Source organism: Clupea harengus, chromosome 14, assembly GCF_900700415.2.
Source record: "Clupea harengus chromosome 14, Ch_v2.0.2, whole genome shotgun sequence".
Classification (NCBI taxonomy): Eukaryota; Metazoa; Chordata; class Actinopteri; order Clupeiformes; family Clupeidae; genus Clupea; species Clupea harengus.
In genome coordinates this window covers 22,176,768-22,196,885 of record NC_045165.1, presented here as the reverse complement: position 1 = coordinate 22,196,885, position 20,118 = coordinate 22,176,768, and the positions used below count along the sequence as shown (strand labels likewise).

Here is a 20,118-nt window from a genome sequence, read left to right as displayed (position 1 = left end):
CACATTGTGAATTTATGCAATCTGATTTTGCAACATTGTGGTCAACCACATTGTCAAATAGGGATTAGGTATCAAAACAGAATAGGCCGCATGTTCGTAAATAAGGATTTATTAAGTTTCAACATAACAAGGAATGTCATAACACGAGAATACAGTATGAATAGTTCATTAACAGCAGTAGGAAAAAACATTTGGCCTTTCACATCTCTCTCTCTCTCTCTCTCTCTCTCTCTCACACACACACTCTCACACACACACACACACACACACACACACACACACAAACGAATAATGCACCTTACTTCACTGCATGTGACAGAAGCAAAAAGGCTCTGAAAGCACATTCATTAGCCAACCTCATCATTACATTTCTCTTTCCAAGATTAATTCAATTGGGTGCTTGGTTGGTTTGGTGGGTGCGGAAAGAAAAAAAGATGCTTATGTACTAAGTAACAGAGGCATTACTGCTTTATAATACATCAAGTGAATAGTTCTTCTGGATCCAACCAATAGCATCATCGATACAAGAAAAAAGGGTGTCAGTCTAAGTTAAAGTCTATTGTTTTTACGTGAATAACCAGAAATGATGAGCCTTGCATCACAAACTGCAACACGAAAAGCAGAAGGCAGTTATTATCTTTGCCATTTTGTGACGAGCAGTCCTAGCTTTCCATCCAGGACGCTGAGTATAGTTATCCTTAAGCATGAAAACAAATCTGTACCCTGAGCTGTTTCAAAAATCCACGTCATTACACCTGCTCCTGGTACTGCCTCTCGGTGGCCGTGGAGAAGTCCCCCAGCATGCACTTCAGGTACTCAAAGGTGGGCCTCTCCTCTGGGTTCTCCTTCCAGCACAGCAGCATGACGTCGTAGAGCCCCTCGGGACAGTTGTCTGGCCGGGGCATGCGGTACTGAAGCTCTAAGTTCTGGATCACTTCTGGGTTAGTCATTCCTACAGAGAAGAAGGGGGAGAACGTGAATCACAGGGTTAGTTATAATCACGGAGTGAGAACTGAGAGGAAAGTAAAGATTGTGTTTAGTTTTTTTTATGGCTGGGAGTGACTGGAGTAAAGTTGTTTAAATGTTTTTGTTATACAGCCTCTCAGAAGGTTGCAAAAAGTTCCATTAATTTCAATGCGCCACCCTAACGTGATTTCGGGATTTATTTTCCTATACTGACAGGCAGACTATACATTAATCCTTGCTTAGAATGTTGGAATAACTAATTGTTTAAACTGAATGACTAAGATTCTGTTTTCACATAGATCTGTTTCAGGTATAGAAAAGCATCAGTACCGGGGTAAGGGATTCGTCCATAGGTAACTATTTCAGTCAGCAGGACCCCAAAAGACCAGACGTCTGACTTGATGGAGAAGGTCCCATAGTTTATAGCCTCTGGGGCAGTCCATTTGATGGGGAATTTAGCACCTAAGATGAAGATCGTTTTTATCAAATACAAAACAGAAACACTTAACACTAGATGGCAGTATGTCACAGTTATAAGCATGAAATTAATACTCTAGTTTGAGGTGCAATTTAGTCAAATCAGTATGTACATGTATGTGTGCTTGTGTGCCTGAACTTGTGTATGGATTCATTATAATGCGAAGGTTTATAAAAATAACTTTTTAGAATTTGTTTTACCCTCTCTCGCGGTGTACTCATTGTCCTCTATGAGTCGTGCCAGCCCAAAGTCAGCAATCTTGCAGATGAGCTCTGTTGACACAAGGATGTTTGCTGCTCGCAGATCTCGGTGAATGTAATTCTTTCCTTCGATGTAAGCCATCCCCTCTGCGATCTGCAAGGAACAGAGCTGAATCAATTGAGAGTCTATGACCGTGAGTCACTGCATTATGTTCCCATGACATATCTGTGTACCAACATGCATGAGTGTGTCTGTGAGTGCGTGAGCATGTTCACAAAAACACGACAGTGCCATTTCCCCCCCGTAGTTTGTGGATTTTGGAGGCTGAAATGTCCAAATTCCAAACCCAGGGAGGGCCCTACATCCCCTGGTGTGACCTCTGACCCTGCCCTCCGTGCTCCACCCAGTGTTCAGAGGCATCTTTCAGCCCTGCTCCATGACAGGTCACCCTGCCTCCGGGCCATCACCGTGTCCAGCTGCGAGCTCCACTTCTCCTTTGCCAGTGTCTGCCTTCATTTGAACAGCCATAGCTGGACTGCTCAGCCTCTGGGCTGCTTCACCCTGTCCAGCTGCACTGCTATACTGTCTCCGTTTACATGAACACGTAGATCTGGAGCATTCAGTCACTTCACATGAGGGTGAGAAAATACCAGGTTGATACATCTAATATGTCTGACAATTCTGCTGGGCCCTTTTTTACAATGCTGTTGTTCAAAGGAGGGATCTGAAAAGAAAAGACAACGAAACAGGAACGGCTTGCGGTGGAGCGTCGAGGGTATGGTTAGGGTATGCCGGGTGGCGGATGCGTGAGGAGAGCATGTCTCGGCGGTGGAGACAGTCTTGGCGTGTGTGATCAATCCACCAACTTGTCTTTACGGTGGTGGCTGGGTGGTTTGGAAGCGAGTGTGTTTGGAGTTGCTGGAGCGTAGTCAGAATGTTGAAACGCCTCACAGGTAGGTGTTATGAGGTCATAGGGATTTGGCAAAAGGGAAGGGAGGTGTGTGTTTTCTCTACAGTCTGTCTCTCAGTTCTTCTAACACACATACTCTCTCTCTCTCTCTCTCTCTCTCAGTCTCTACTTCAATGCAGGGAAGTGGTTACACATAGAGCTTTGCAAAAAAATAAAAAATCCCACCCAGTGAGATGTATGGAGCGCTTCGAAGAGTTTTGTTTTTTTCATACAGTGCTGCAGAAACAAAAAGCATAGTTGCTTCTCAGTTCACTGTCTGCTCCTCCATTTCATACTGTGCACACATGAGAACCATAACCATGAGTCTCTCTTGAGCGACACACTAAAGGCGCGGCCTTTCGGGAAGAGATTGAGTCGTCCAGCCCTGTCCCATGACATACAACTCTCTGGGCTAAAGACATGTTACATGGTGGGTGAATGGCATCAGTGTTCTTACTTATGCCCAAGAACATTCTCCTGCTAAGTGCTTGAACACAGCAGCCAACTGAACAACTCTCCCTCTGTGGCTGCAGATGGTTATTGAGTTTTGAGGGTCTTCTTGTTCATGAGTTCACAGCCCTTGACTCTGTTCCTGTTTTCTCGACTTTCTGATGAGAACATGAGCTAGCATGATGACATGTGCCCCGTGGTAGGGACTAACAAATTGTCAGAATTTAATTTGTCCATGTTTTTACAGGTGAGTTCAATACATGTCGACGTGGGTGTTGTTCAAATTCTTAGATTTAATGGTTGTTTTGAGTGGATCAGTGGATGCGTGAAAGAGGAGGAATGAGAAAGAGAAGTGTGTGTGTGTGTGTGTGTGTGTGTGTGTGTGTGTGTGTGTGTGTGTGTGTGTGTGTGTGTGTGTGTGAGATGAGAGAGATAGAGAGAGATAATCTGTGTCAGGCTTATATTTGTGTTACTGTCTAGACTCGTATTGTTTATCAGACTCCCTCTTTATACAGACAAGTCTCCATTGTTACTGTTAGATTAGGATATAGGTAAGCCTCATAACGTCTGGAGCCGCTTTGCCATCTACTAGGGTAATTATGTACTCAACTGTAGAGCTGAAGAATAAACAGAACAGAAACCGGGAGAGAGGAAGTCAAAGAGTGAAGAAGAAATTAAAGTGGCACTGGAGAGTGTTACAGTGGAAATGGCAGGCTGATTGATGACTTGCCTGGGCGCCCATGTCTATGAGTGTGTTCATGGTAAGCTGCGTGCCTTCTGGAGTCTTTAGAAATTCCACCAAACTGCCTGAAATGCAACACAGCGGGGGGAAACGTGATTAAAAGAAAACATCTGAAAAAGCAAGTCTAACCATGACTAACATCAACATATATAATAATATTTCAATCACAGTGATGTATGTAAAATGTCATCCCCACCCAGTTACAAAAAAAGGCTCAGTACAATAACATTTGAAAGGCTGTCGAGACTGAGTGGTGCTATTCTGTGTTATGTTCCTGGAGTTCCACAGGGTGAGTCATGCTTTAAAATAGAGTCAGAAATAGCCAGTGATTGACCAGAATAGGGAACATAACATTCTGAGGAAGTCCGTTTGCCATCAGTCAAGATGAGGCCCTATGGTACAGACGCTCCTTGGTCCAGTGTTTTGTGCCTGGTGAGGAAAATAATGGCAGTGCAGGCAGGCCCTGACCACTGTCTGAGGAAACGCTTTAGGGGGAGCCTGGAAAAAGTCCAAGCAGGAAAACAAAGAGACGAGGAGGATAGGCAGCACTGCTCTGCTCCAGACGGGTTGCTTTGATGCCCCAGTGCCAAAAGGAATCACAGGTCAAGGTCAAAAAATGTTACTTTGTTTTCTACTTCAACTTCAGATCCTGTTTTAACTCCAGGCGCATTGTCTCCGGTGTTCCATAAAAAAAGAAGAGATGACTAGGGGAAAAAAAAGGGCAAACACTGAGTCTTCCTTGACGACAACAGTGGCAACAATTGTTTCCTCAGACACGTGAGCCCTGCACAAAGGGGACAGGCAGCTTTTGCAGCTTTCGCTACCACTCGACAGGCCTTCCCTGGCCTTGCACAAAGACGGCCCATTCACCAGCATCGCTGCTGTTATCACCAGTCACCATGCCCCGTGAATGACATTTCTTGTTGTCACCATCAATGTGAGGTCTTTAAAAGGACAACAAAGCCTTTGAGGCAGAACCACACAATGCATATTGGACTACACACACTTTGCTTTTAGTTTGCCCTCAGCCACCCAACATCAGTCACCCTTATAAAGGGTACACGATCAGTCTATTTGCCATTTGGGGTTAGGCAGTTAAAAAGAGAAGGATCCCATTCTCCGCACACCTGTAACCAGAACATGGTTTTATTGGTCTGGTGTAGGGTTTTCCCGCCGGCGCTCTTGTGTATTTTCTTTGGTCGGGAAAACACAGCTGCTAGGCTGTGAGAGAAAGATCGTCCTTTGGATAGAGCTGTTTGATGACTTCAAAGAAGTCCTCATCGAAAAAAGACTGTGTTTTTTCTTGCATGCTATTTAGTGGTGTTGACTAACAGAGAGCATTGTTCCATGATGGATTTCACTGTGACTTTACAGCCTTCCATAGCAGAGCCCCAGTAGACTTGTGTAGGCCTATGTGGATATTTATGGCATGACTGATCCTTCCTATTCAGTGCTGCTTTAGGCCTGGGATATTCTGTGCGCCATCACTTTTGGCAACACACATTTTGGAGACAGGTCTACTTAGCGAGAACAATGAGCGAGTGAATCACATGCCCCTTTTTTTAAACACGAGCGTCCATCAGGGAGGAACTTCCCTTTAGGTGTAACTAATCAAGAAAGCCATGCATTCACCCCTCCCCCACAGTGAATATTTTTATCACTACCACTGTCCAGAGGGAGAATTCAGTGAAGCTCTTTCCATGAAAGCAGGGCAATCACATTTGTTCCCTTGTGTCAAACAGCAGATGCGGGACGCATTCCCCTACCAGCTCCAGAATATTTTTTTATCAAACACTCAAGGGAAGTTGATGAAGCAGAAGGTGTGTGTGTGTGTGTGTGTGTGTGTGTGTGTGTGTGTGTGTGTGTGTGTTTGTGTGTGTGTGTGCGTGTGTGTGTGTGTGTGCGTGTGTGTGTGTGTGTGTGTGTGAGAAATGAACAGAGGTGTAAAGTAACGAATTACTTTTACTCACGTTACTGTAATTGAGTAGTTTTTTTGTGTACTTTGTAATTTTTAAGTAGTTTTTGAAATCGGTAATTTTACTTTTACTTAAGTAGATTTTGACTGAAGTATTGTACTTCGCTACATTGGAAATTACATCCGTTACTGAGTAAAAAAAAAAAAAACATAGTTCAAGGCGGGAATCGCGCACCACAATTCTCACTGCAGTGGTGGATGCTGCATAGAGTGGATGATGGAGTCGATGCAAGGCACCAGTACGGTGCCGAGTCACGAGAGATAGATATGGAGGAAGATGATAGTGCGGACTACCAACAAGCTGCGGACCACCAACAAGCTGAAGCACCGAACTTTCCGCCAGTTGAAATTAAAGAAGATGACGAAAACCCGTGGCCACATCTCAGCAAGCAGTTTGCCTTCCAACGTAAAAGAGGCAACAGCTATATGCTGTGTAAACTGTGCCTAATCCGCCAGTCAGAACTTTCTGCTTAAAAACATTCATCTTCAAATCTGCGCAAGCATGTGTTGGTAAGTACAGTATTTGTCCCTTTCCATTAGTAGTTCAGACAGCGTTTTTGTCATTTAGTTAGCTTTGCTCCATTAAGCAAAATATGCGTTTCATGGCACTAGTAGGTAGCCTAATTTTGGCTAGCACTTGCAACCGCCCTGAGTATGCTAACGTCGACAGCGGTCATCCAATAGACTAATAATAATTCCATTCCTGTCTTCCATTCGTTTCAGGTCATAGCATTATTATGTTCAGTCTCTCATATTGTGTTAAAAACTGCAGATCAGTCATCAGCAATGAAATACACCACATAAACTGATATTAGGCTAATCATTTGGCTGCCTCCCATGCCTTGAAACAGAACAATGTGAATGCGCACACCATCGTTTTCAGACAGTTGGACAAGTCAATGTGTATGTCGTTATCTGCAATTTATCACGATGTTTAGTCAGATATTGATAACGATAAGTGGTGGCTTTGCAACGTGCACGTCTTTCATGTTCATGTTCATGCTCAGGGGTCTCGGTTAGCAAGAATTGAGGATTATGAATTGTGATGCATGTAGAAATAGAAAATAATGCTATAATTCTGTATACTGTAGGTCTGTCATCTCAAGTAGCTATTTATAGCTATTTCTGTGTTATGATGCACTCTTGATGGCAGCTCAATACTTAATTGTCAGAAATGTTGTTTGTCATTCTACAGGTCTAGTCTATGTCAGACAACACCTTGACCGGATGTTGGAGGCTGGAGCAAGTTGGACAACATTCATCAGATGAAGATGATTTATTTTCCTCAATGAAGTCCAGAAGGTCAGAAGGTACAGGGGAGTTAGAAGGGTACCTAGCCTGTGTCTCAGTCAATATGGATCTGCTGAACGCCTTTCAGAATATCAAAAAACTGTCCCTGAAACTCAATACTGGCCTACCTGCCTAGGCCGCCTGCGAGCGACTCTTCAGCTGTGCTGGATTGCTGTTCAATGCAAAGCTAGCCCAGATGAACTCTACTCATCTTGAAAATCAGTTGCTGCTCAAACTCAACAAGAAGTTTGTAGACTAATGCTCTAAAGGTGGACACAAGTAAAGTAACCAAAGTTTACAGTGGGGCAGCGGTATTTAAACTTTTTATTTTAGCTGTCATGTGGTTCATGTCTTGACACGTCCTCCCAAAAGTTCTTAAATGTTGTGTTGACATGTTTAATGTTTGACATGTTTAATGTCATTGCACTTATATTTCTAAAGATTCTCCTTTAATAAAAAATAACTAGTTTTTGTATTGGATTTATGACCCCTTGTCCTTTTTTGCACTATATAGGAGCGGCCCCCATCAAGTTGTTGAAAGTAACTAAGTAACTTTTACTTAAAGTACATTTTAAATTAACTACTTTTTACTTTTACTTGAGTAGATTTTTATATGGGTAATTTTACTTGTACTTAAGTAAAATTTCATCAAAGTAATTGTACTTTTACTTGAGTACAACATTTCAGTACTTTTTACACCTCTGGAAATGAATGAGTCATGAACACGCATGGCTGAAACGCACACCTTTGCCGTCCTCCTGTGTCTCGCTTGCTCTCGTGTTTAGTCACGAAAAGCAGTGATGACATTATGACTGTGGACTAGGTGTTTGTATTTTCCACAGCATCTCACGCTATGCCAGCATATTGTTCCAGGGAATATAAGGGTGTGCTAGGCGGTTGAGTTCTTGATATGTGCTTTGTTGTTCAAAGGAAGCAGCATGACTGCCTGTCTCTGTGCCAGCCAGGGAGTGTGGCACTGTGTTGAATAACAGTAGCATGAAGCAATGCAGGATATCGCCTTTAATATCTCTGTAGCTTCAGAATCTTCCAACCATTTCACTTGCTCATTCAAAGCCTGATTCCCTCTTTAACCCTTTGTGTTCTGTTCTCAACATGGTTACACTTGTTGTGGTTCTAGTCAGAAATGAATGGTAATAATGCTTTTTGTAAATATTGTATTTATATTGCTCTATTTGGATTTAAATCTTTCTAAAGATCAAGAAATGGATAATAAATAACAATTACATATAATTTATAGCCTCCCTTTTAATGACGTTGTACCATGTTATGGGTCCAAGGCCTGTTGGACTTTTTTAGGTAGTCTGACATGCCTTGATGCTTTTGTATATTTCCTCTAACTAAAAACATTGATGCACAAGTGGCATATATGTAGAAGATTAAAGGTTTCTGGGGGTGTCCTTTTTATGATTCTAGGACAAAAACTCGCACAGCTTTAAAAGCATATTGACAACAAGAACAAAAAACTAAATTTCCCACCAGTGGGAACTATACCCTGAAGGGTTAAAACTGCATACTACTGCAAATGTAAATCTCAGAATTAATTGTATTTTGTGTATTTAACAATATATTTAATTAACAACACATTAACAAAATGCAAAAAACAATATAAATCTGTAATTTTACAGCATAATAACACTTGTGTCTTTGGTTGTGTGATGATGAAAATGCACACTTGATTGATATCATCACCCATCTCATTTAACTGTATTAAATGTGACATTTGACAGCTTTACCATTCACTTTAACCAGTTATTTTGAGCGGAGACACAACAAGTGTAACAATGTTAAACTATTTTAAAGAAAAGATTTTTATGAAAGACTTTCATTTCAAAACAATCATTTTTGACCAGAGCTCAACATGACGATGTAACATGCAAATCTTGTGTAAGTGCTTCAGGGGGGGGGGTGTTGGTGAGCAGAATCAAACTCTTAGGAGTCAAACTCAAACTTAGGAGTCTTAATTTTTGACTGTAGTCAGTCATGCTCTGGGAGGCTTCTCTTACCGTTCTCCATGTACTCTGTAATGATGTAAATGGGTTCCGCTGTAACAACAGCGAAGAGGCGCACCAGGTACGTGTGCTGCAGAGACTTCATGAGGTTGGCCTCCCCCAAGAAGGCGCTGATGGACATGGTCCCGGCCTTCAGGCACTTGATGGCCACATTTCTGTGGTTGTTGTAAACACCTGCCCCAAAAGAAGAAGCAAATAGTCGGTTTTGATTTTGTAACTGCTCTGAAGTTACCTCTTACACAACACACCACACCGCAGAACTCAGCCTCAACGTCAATTATTCTGTGCAAGCCATGCAAGAATAACACAACACTTTTTGTTTATTTACACAAAGCTCAAGCAAACAGTGTTATCAGAACAGTAATCAGTCCTGTCACACATGGCAGAATAGTTTCTCTGATGCATATGAGCTGCTGCCAATTCACTGTAAAAACACAAAATGCAAGTAACATCTGCGGTATGATATGGGTGCACACAAACTCTGAGGCGTTGAAAGAAGGCAAGCGAGTGTGAGAAACCAAGCCAGAGAGCAAGAGGAAGTAGTAAACACACACTAGGTATTGAAACGAAACCCAGTTATTGGAGGATTATTTTTAGCTCTGATATAAGGAGTGGGTAGCCTGAATATCACATTGTGTTCGCCAACGGAGACGGACAATGGTGAAAAACTCCCATCTCACAGACAAATAACAGCCAGCGGGTCTGATTACCTCAGCAGATAATCCGGTCATCATAACACTGCTGTTCCTGTTTAATGCTGAGTAACGACTAAATAAAAAAAATCTAATAAATAGACTTGGGAATAGATGTCATGCCGTCTCATTTCAACGCTGCCCCCACAACCTCCTCCTCCTCCACCTCCACCCCATCAACTTTATCAAATGTTGTCTACCTCATTTTTGAACTGCTTCAGGGATGTGGGCAAATACCCCAACTACTCAGCAGATAACTGAAAGTAAACCTTCATCATACCCTACCTACTCTCTCTGGAGACTTACAGGTGAACTGAGTATCGATTGTTTCTGTCAGTACCCTTCCTCCCCTTTAAACCATGTGATGAATTTTTTGCTGCACAATGGAAAGGATCCAACCCCCATGAAACCACACACACACACACACACACACACACACACACACACACACACACACTGCTGGAAGCCACTGAAACTGCTGAAAAGGCCAGACGCTTGAGCAAGTCCCCCCGTCATCAGAGTGTTTGGGAAATCACAGACAGCGGAAGCAAAGCCCACACAGGGAACCCGGCCCCGAGCAAGAGTGAGCCACAGTCTTTATCTCTCAGCATCTAGGTTCACTGAGGTGCTCCTCAGAGTTGGACATGTTTAATCACCTCCCCACACAGCAGATGAGCTCATTCATTTCAAGAGTGTTGACGGGAACGCAAAATTTTAAACACTAATTGTAAATGGCTAAAATTGGTGAAATGCTACATGCATTTTTCTTGAAAGAGCTTTGAACATTAACAAGGTTCAGTTCACAAATTATGGATTTGAAGGCCTTTTGTGACATAATGTCATAAGTAGACTACAATTTCCTGTAGTTTGAATGTTAACAAATTGATTTACATTTCTACTTTATAGACCTTAGATATAGATCCTATAGACCTAGATGAAACATAGAATACAAACTTGACACACTCAGCCTATCTAAAGGGTAAACCTAGAATGGCATGGAGTGGTGGTCCACACCCCAGATCAGCATCCATCTTACCCATCCACACTTCCCCGAACTGACCAGCCCCCAGGCGGCGCTCCAGCTTGAGGGACTCTCGCGGGACCTCCCATTCATCCTGCCACCAGGGCTTCTGTGGCACGCGCGTCTGACAGGGCTTCACCAGGCGGGTGCACAGGCCGTCTGGATCTCCTGCAAGAAGGAAAAGAGAGAGAGAGAGAGAGAGAGAGAAGGGGAAAGAGAGAGAGGAGAGGAGTGAAACAAAGAAAGAGAGAAAGAAAGAAAGAAAAACAATAGAACCAGACAGGAAAGTGCATTACTTTCTCATACTTTCTATAGTAGTATATCTATACAAGAGGTTGATGGAACTAAACTAAGGGTGAGGCCAAGGTCTGTTATCACTTGATTGCATTCACAATCTACTTGTTATACATTTGTAAAGAAATAGGAAGACCAGCATTGCCTGAAGACAAACAACAGTGAATGGCACTGGTTACCAAAATATCTCCAAAGCTTTTGTGGAGGAAAGAAAGGGGTCATTTTTGATGTTGTCAGTGACAAGAAAATTGGACTCAAGTGTGTCATATATCTCGAGTTCAGCTGGCACTCCTCCACTAAATGCTTTAGTTCATGAGGCATGCAAACCTTCAGTTCTCCCCCTAGGTTACAGCCAGTATCATACTCTAATGGTGTGTCACACAACTTTGAAAGAATCGCATACATGTTTTGCACACACTCTGTGCTGTTGAAAGGTGATGCAGACACAGATGCTGACAGTGTAGGTAAATATTGAGGCCGTTGAGGTTGTGAACACATGCATGAGAAAGAGTGCGTACGTGAATAATGTTTCACCAGTTCCGACAGAGACGTGAAAGAGATCCTCGTGGTGATGTAGTACCCGCCGTCGTCGATGTTACGGATCCTGTAGTGCTTGACGACGTCTCCTGAGTTCTGATCCATGTCCCTCACAGACAGAGAGAAACTGCCTGTTCAGAGACAGCAGACAAAACATTAAAGGAATTTTGACATCCAAAAAGCGCGCCTTACAACATGTACTGTACCACCAAACCACCGGCTGGGGCCGAGTATACAAAGTGTGCAAGCGAGGAAAGTGTAAAAAGCATAGAAACAAAAGATGTGCATGAAAGAACTCAGTATGTTGGCAGACCAAGCGTGCAGTAGTGTCTTGGCGGCTCGTTACACCATCTGGCAATGTAAAAAGTCATTGAAAGTGTATTTCTAAAAGGGTGAAATGTGACATGGGCCTTGATAACCGTTCTCTGCAGTGTGAAATGATGCATACCATTCCATTTCACTGTAAATGGACAGCCTTTGTGTCTTTATCTGTCTTCTATAATATGTTTGGGTACACAAACTGAATATATCATATTCCTCTAAAAACAAAACATACAATAGAAGCAGAAACAATGAGGGAGACTAAACCAGTCTAAAAAGATGATTTTTCAAGAACAATTTTGTTGGCTACCTAATAAAACGGCATGTGTAAGCCTTGCTTTGGTTCTCGTACCTGGGGTTGTCTCACTCTCTCGAATAAGGAACGAGCCCTGTGTGTTCCCTGGTGCCAGGAGTTGTCTGTTTGCATCATTTCGAGACAGGTTCTTGAAGAACCACCTGCATGCAGAAAACCACAAACCAACCATTGTAATCATTGCCAGCACATGTCAGAGGAAGCATGTAGTGTGTCTGCAGTGGTCATATTTTGATTAGGAGATAAAAGTTGGGATTTGTTTTGACTCTTTGTATAGTATGAAAGGGGGGATCAACTTTATATATGGTTCACGTGATATTTGCCCCAAAATATGGATTTATCAGTGATGTCGGATGATGTAACATAATGGTCAAAGTGGTTCTTGTTTAAAAAAAATTAAAAACAGTGTGTATTCCCCTTAAATAAACGTTTTATTTCTCCAGAAAGAAAATACACTGGAGAGTCTGTGAGATGTTCCGATGTTCTGACGATCAGTGACTTACGTCTCCGTCTCCACCGTGTTGAGCTTGGCCACAAAGTTGTGTGGGACGTAGCCCCTCTGTCCTGTGATCAAGGACTCTGCCATGAACCATTCTGGGTCATCTCTTAAAAGAAAAAGAAAAAGAAAACAGTCAGAACGGATTACATCCTAAACATGAAAGCAGGATGAGGTGCCACACCATTGACTAATGGTGCCAGTCATCCCTTTCTTCAAGTGTCTGCCCCTTGGGACTTTTCTGGAGTTTTTTGTTTTGTTTTCCTGTATGTTTGACTCATGTGTGATGAGTATCTCAGAGGTCCTTCCCTTGGCCTTTGGCGATCACGCCATCCACCCACGCAGCCCTCCCCTCGGTGTCTCTCAGAGATGAGCACTCTCACCTGTGAATAAGCTTCAGCTTGTCTCCCTTCTCAAAACCCAGGTCGTCACTGTGGTTGGGCTCATAGTTGTACAGCGCAACAACCAGATTGTCTGCAGAATAGACACCAGGCATCACCAAATGAGAGTGCATTTACACGGTTCAACACACTGTCTTGCAAAAAGTATTCAAAAGGGTTTCACAGTGAATGAAATAGTTCAGATGTTTCTTGTGCAGGGCAGCAAAATAAATGGTTTACAGGCTATCCATGATTGCTCTGTGAGTAAACACTGGCAGACTACAATGAAGTATGTGTGCAAAGGTAAATACGTATGGGATAATACTCTGGGTTTTGGGCTGCTCTACTTGGCTGGTAAGTCTATGGTAATTAAAACAGTAAAGCGGATGGTGGCTGGGTGTGGATTAGAGCCCCAGCCTGCTTTCTATACAAGATTTATGCTCATGAATGTTCCACTTGGCCTGCCAGGCAACATGCCTGTGTGCCGGCAATTCCTCTTAAGGTCTGCACAACAGCCAAACCCCTCTTGGTGCCCTGATTCAAATGGCATTCAGACCAGTCCTTAGCGGGCTAAGTACTCTCACATGAACTGCACGGAGAGGAAAGACAAGGTTTCGAGTTGTGGTGACGTACCTGGTAGGGGAGAGGTTGGTGGTGTGTACTGGGTGGGGAAGCCACTTTGGCCTTCATACTGGAAGGCAGGCCCACGAGAGCAAAAAAAGAAACAAAGAAAAGTAGTTGACAAGTAGAACAGTAGCTTTAACATTTGTGTAGGGGCAAACAACAAGAAGCACCTATGGTCCAAATATTTATCCAATCCATACCTTAGCTGCATATTGAATCTGGAAATGACTGTACCCTTTAATCCTCTAAGTGGCACACATCATTTCATTTGGTAACATCACATTGATACTTTGTTCTAATTTGTAACTTAACCTTAGTCCTCTCTTTAATTTTAACAATGAGCTGATATTGACTCTGACCCAGCAAGTTATGTACTAAACCTTAATCTTCAGTGTAATTACAATGTAACAGGAGCACTGTCATTTAAAGTATGACCTGCATTTCTTAAATCATGTCATGCAGAAGTGGTGTTCCATATGTTACGTCACAGTGCACTGGCATTTTGTACAGCAGTGGGCTTATGTAAAGCAAAAGACAACTTCAACCACATCCTCATACCACCATAACGCTCAACAATATGAAGTCATCAGCAAGCAGAATACATTCGTTCATTGTCCTTCAAACTGAAGTAATCAGTTTGATTTAATGAGAGGGAAATAACAAAGTTCCCCCTGAAGTTGATGTAACAAAAACATGTTATTACTTGAACAAAGGCAACTCACCTTTTCCAAATTGCTGAATGAAACTTAATTGATCATACGTGTTTATCAGCAAAGATCTAAGTCCCTGCATGTGTTGTTCTCTTTTAATTTAAGTAATTTCAAGTTGTTCTGGAGGAAGTTGTGCACAGCCTTTTATTCATGGTCACTGGCCAGACTGATTGTGGACACAAAGGACAGTTTCCTTCTAGATTATGTAAAGCAATGGGACCCAAGCAAAACGTTTTTTTCTTCTTCAGGTTACATTATGGACGCCTGCAACAATAAATGTTGCTGTGACGGTTGGCAACATTTCTCATTATATGTCATTAACCCTCATTACAAAATGCAAGCAAGTCTGTAAAGCCTGAAATATCCTGCGGTATTCCACTTGATTCAGCGTAAAAATGTTGTTTTAGCGTAGGAGTTACTATTTTCGCTTTTAGCTAGGTTCAAATATTTCTAAATACTGTGCCCTCCACACTGCAAGGCCAGTTTTCCTACACAAAGATTGTCACACGGATAAAACAGCATCACCTCAATTATCATTCAACCAGGGGTTCACAAGGCTTCAGCTGCCCGGTGTCCTGGTAGAGAATGGACAGGGGCTAAACACTTACCATGTTTGCATCTGGGGCGATAGGGCAGTTGCACTGATCACACTTCTCATCTAGGTTCTCCACCCAGTCCTCATCATAGTCAGAGCTGCAGTTGCACCCCATGGTCTCTGTGATGGACAGGTGACCAGAGGGAGGACAGAGAAAGAAGGGAGAAATTGAATGATTGCAGCAAGAAACGCATTGAAGGGATGTGAGAATAGGTCCTGTCAAAGGATAAGGTTTCTAGATTAGACATGGAATGATACCTATCTGTTGTGAAGTAAACAGAGGGGGCGATGAAGGCAGTGTATTCAGAGATGTCATCAAAGTCATGGCAAAGTGCCTCAGGGAGTTGAGTTATTTTAATTAATTGGGCAATAACCATTAAATTGCATTGATCCTCAGAGACAAAAAAAATTGCTTCCTTAATTTGATGATGAAACATTCTTTTTCTGGAAAAGGCTAAAATTTGTCTGATTCTTTGATTTCATAGTCTGAGGATGATAGTCATTTCTCTACATCAGATTATAAATGGATGACAGCACGGTAGAACAGTGACTTTATTTTTACTTCACAAGGGAGGGGCAATACAATAATCTGTCTGTGTGTGTGTGTGTGTGTGTGTGTGTGTGTGTGTGTGTGTGTGTCTGTGTGCGTGTGTGTGTGTGTGTGTGTGTGTGTGTTTGTATGTGCGCGCATGTGTGTTGCACACACATTTATGCTTAGCCAACACTGAATGAGGTTGACCACAGCCAAATTTGAGCGAAAAGTAGATTATTAGTGCACGTTGACCACAGTAATCTTCTTTAAACCGGCTGGGAGTGCCTCACATCTTTTAAAGAGCAAATACTCAGAGGACAAAATACCTCCAAAAAGCATTTCACATTGAAAATGTCACTCTTGGTTACCATGTATATGTGTGTACGCATTTGTGTCTGTGTGTGTGTGTGTGTGTGTGTGTGTGTGTGTGTGTGTGTGTGTGTGTGTGTGTATCTGTGTGTCTTCATACTATATGTGTGCATAAGAATCCATGCCCCTGTCGGACCATCTCCCTTTGGGCAGGTCATGAAAGAGGGTCAGGGGGCCGACCGCAGTGGCTGTCGGCCCCTAGGGTCCGAACCCGTGAGAAATCCTGCTGCTGAGTCGGGAAAAGGCTGACCCCCATGGTGCTGAGGGGTCCGGGGAAGCGGATGGGCCGGGGGTGCCTTTGGGAACATCACCCATGTCTGTGCAGGCTATCTAAACAGAGTCACTATTTTCCACTCTGGAGAGGCGAGGGTCAAACCCCTCAAATTTTTGAGTTGGACATAATTGTTGTCGGCCATGCCACCCATCCCAAAGGTCTATTCGTAGCATCTAGGATCACAGTGTTGGTTTCATTTGAAGTGTAGAGTTCCTTCTGTTGCTGTTTTTTAGTGTCTTGTACACTTTCAAAATCAACTCAGAGAGGTTGTTCTTCTAGGTTCCTTATGATTGCCCAAGACTAACATCACAGTAACAACACATTTTCTTGACACTGCTATTTTTGTGATGAATTGATAGCAAGTCATAATTATTATAAAACTGATTAGTCAACTGATTTAATAACTAAACAAAACTGTGGCCTATGAAAAAGGTCCTCGGGATAGTTGGCTTTAGAGCATGATAAAGGACAGGCTCAAAAATTGACAGGTATGACATCTAAGTTACACTATGAGAGTGTTCTGGGAAATTGTAAGAAGGAATTACAGAGCTCAAAACAGGCCTATTAATATCTCAAAAGGGCTGTTGTCAGGTTTGAACTATTGCCTCATATAGAAACACAAAAGACTAGTGTACAGTTCCAGGATATCCTGTTCATCAACACTTGTTTTTTTTCCCATATATGTAAAACAACGTTCAAAGAGATATGCCTTTTCATTTTTGTAATCAATTAATTTGTGAATTTTTAGAGGGATATTCTCTATTATCCCAGAGTGTTAAGCATCGCATAGTGTCTTTGAAATTAACCTTTAATAAATAATAAATAAAATGATAAAAACTAAACAGAACATTCAAACATGTTTTATCCTTCAAATTGTACAATTATTTAAATTATTTAAAACCATGTCTAGTTTGGTTTGGAGTCTTTTTCATTTTCAGAAGTATAGTATGAAACATCTGTAAAATCTTCACTTTCACAAAGACTTTTACCAGATAACTAGAAGCAGATAAATTAACATGCAGTATGACATTTGGCATACTTTCATTTTCAAGCTTCAATATAAGTAATTATTCAAATATATTTAATGATTCATATTTAATTATGTGTGGATTAGCCACACCTTGGATTCACCTAAATGTTTACTTTTAGAAAATACTTTAGAAGTGTTTGAAAAAAAAAAACATTTTTATGTACGGAAGAAGCACTAACTCTTTGCAAAACAAAATAAGTTTGGGCACTTTTGAAGACAGTTGATACAGTTCAGATGAAATTGAAACCGATTGTTTCTTCCACAACTTACCCTGTGAAGTCTGCCCAACACCTTTTCAGAGTTAACGTTCCTTGAGTTTACTGATCAGAGGCCGCGGCACGGATCTCCATGTCCATATCATTCACAGAAGAACTCATGAAGCCTTTCGACCTTTACAAACAGGCCGGATTAAATTTATTCGTATTGTGGCTGAAGAACGACTGACTTGGGTGTTATAGAAATGTGCCGCATGGGCGCCAGTCATCAACATGAGCAAGAGGATCGCATCCTGTGCTCTTCACCTAAAGGTTTGACTGTTCAAACCCAGTGCATACACACACACACACACACACATACACACACACACACATCTCACCACAGGAGTGGAGAGCAAGCAACCCGAAGCAAGCTTCCTGTCGTTTAGAGGCTGAACACTTCACCCGACTTGGGCTCACAGGTGCCTTCCACACAGCTGTTTGCTGGGGAACGTTAGGCCTCGCGGGCAAAATGGGTCAGGGTCCCCCCCATCTCCCCCGCACCCCCCAGTACCCCTGTGTGGATTCCTGACATTTAACAGCCATGGCACCAACCACTGTGACTGTGCTAAGGTTAGGATTCTTTTTTTTCTTCTTTTTTTAAGTCATCTTCGCATACATGTGGCATCACCTACTTTGGTGACATTTGCCATAAATTACATCCATGAAATATACAGAAGATTAGTAAAAGGTTTATCACAGTTATTATCATGTAGACATGTAACGTTAATACCCGTGCAACATGTTTCTGTGACATACTGACTGGACTACATGTCCCTTCGGAAATCCATGTTGTGCTGGTGTCAAATGTTTTCATCTGTTGTCGAATAAACAGAGGCTCGGAGGCCTGCTTGGGGTGAACCAGGAAAACTCTCAAGAGGCCAATTTGTGAGTACTCCTAGATTTATTTATTGTGATTATATTATTTCCTGTGCACAAGAATCCGTAGGGAGCTCTCCTCTGCTCTTCAAGAATGTCGTACATGAATAAAACAGCCTAAGAACCAAGCATCAGCACCAGTGGACAGGGAAAGAGTAGCTGTAATTCCAGAGACAATGTCAAAGAGGATTGTTAATTAGTAATGCAGGAACAAACAGTTGCACACACACACACACACACACACACACACACACACACACACACACACACACACACACACACACACACACACACACACACACACACACACACACATACACACACACACACACACACACACACACGCACGCACACACACGCACACACACACTGTGGACTGTACGCTGAATGCTCTTCAGTGACCTGATAGGCTAAAATTGTCACCACTTTGAGGCTTGTAAAGTCAATCTCACACGCTCTCTCTGGTGTCATGTCTGTAATCTGCTTTTGGTCTGAGACTTCTATTCTCATCGCTGAAGCGGCCACACAATCTTTTGTTGCGGCAGCAGGCTGCAGCTACAGCATCTACTGGCAGGAAGTCAGCCCCAACACACACAGGAAGTATGAGAGAAATAAGCTCTAGTCTGCAATGAGAAGATCAATGTTCAAACATGCTACATGAGCAGGTTCATCTTCGTCTTTTTCCACTCAAGAACATATGTTGGTGAAATGAAGAAACATGTAACAACGTGTCTGGTTCTGGTCTTTCGATTTAGAATGTTTTAGCGGGAACATTTCTCTGCACGTGTTTAAGCAGAGTTGTACAATTCAGAGAAATATTCTTTGTCATAGAAACAAACAATGAGGAGTACTAAACTTCACTGATGTTATACATATACTGTATATATATGAGTTCAATAATGTCAACAAGTTCATGTAACTAAGATTCCTTACTTGTAATGTCAGTCTGGTTTATTTGATGTTTTGTCCTACTGTCACAACCAGAAACAAAACATTCAGCTCAACCTGTTCTGCTCTGCTTTCATAAATAAGAGAAAAGGTTCTCAAAGGTTTTCTGGGCTACATTTCTTATGTCCTAGTCACACTGATCTTAGAGGGGTAATGCTTTTGAGAAAATAGGTCCTCATCTCAAATTCACGTTTCATGGTCGGGTTGTTTCGTCGAGTATGAGATGCAGGAGAGGCTCAAATTGCATCAAAAAGCTCAACCTTTTCTCTCCAACCAAAGCTCACATACCCACGTTATTCAAGTTCTCATGTTGTTCTGCTTTTGTTCCAGGGGGTTACAACTATTTGTATAAACTACAAAGCAGCTAAGGTGTAAGCAAAGGTGCAAGCATTCGGAGTCTTGAAAAAGAAATTCAAACCTCTTTCAGTTGGATCGGGTGCCTATATATTTGAATAAAGCATTACTGCCCAAAGAAATACCTCAGAGTCTTTGCTCAAAAATCATACTGTTCATTTCAATTTACCCAATCTGTAAACGCATCTGTCTTTCTTCCACTTTCACTCACGTCATATGTGATGTTATTCGCCTTTATGTTGAACTGTGTGTCTAAACTGTATGTCCTAAACGTATTCTTGTTTCACGCTGTCCTCTCATTGAGAATACAATTAGTTATTGTGCATGACATTTTTTTATTATATTATAGGGCAATTTCTACAAATAATATCGTATTACTTTTTTTTCATTATACTGTAAATGTCAGTATGAGGA

General features: G+C 42.0%; 1 protein-coding gene across 1 annotated transcript; it reads right to left on the bottom strand.

Moving 5' to 3' along the window:
* Positions 1–93: 93 nt before the first annotated feature.
* Positions 94–18,622, bottom strand: lck (LCK proto-oncogene, Src family tyrosine kinase). The gene is made up of 13 exons (XM_012822299.3): positions 17,540–18,622; positions 15,078–15,184; positions 13,769–13,826; positions 13,139–13,229; positions 12,763–12,864; positions 12,299–12,402; positions 11,607–11,756; positions 10,810–10,962; positions 9,076–9,255; positions 3,775–3,851; positions 1,645–1,798; positions 1,297–1,428; positions 94–952 (listed from the first exon to the last, which is right to left on the bottom strand). The coding sequence occupies exons 2-13, from the start codon at positions 15,177–15,179 to the stop codon at positions 750–752; spliced, it is 1,506 nt and encodes a 501-aa protein (XP_012677753.1). The 5' UTR covers positions 15,180–15,184; positions 17,540–18,622; the 3' UTR covers positions 94–749.
* Positions 18,623–20,118: the final 1,496 nt, after the last annotated feature.

Bases quoted from the DNA above. Each gene is read 5' to 3' on its own strand.
- lck (XM_012822299.3), bottom strand. From the start codon at position 15,179: ATGGGGTGCAACTGCAGCTCTGACTATGATGAGGACTGGGTGGAGAAC. The intron at 12,403-12,762 runs GTAAGTCACTGA...TTCTGCATGCAG, and splicing joins AACACGGTGGAGACGGAGAC to GTGGTTCTTCAAGAACCTGT. The intron at 953-1,296 runs GTACTGATGCTT...TCTTCTCTGTAG, and splicing joins TGGACGAATCCCTTACCCCG to GAATGACTAACCCAGAAGTG.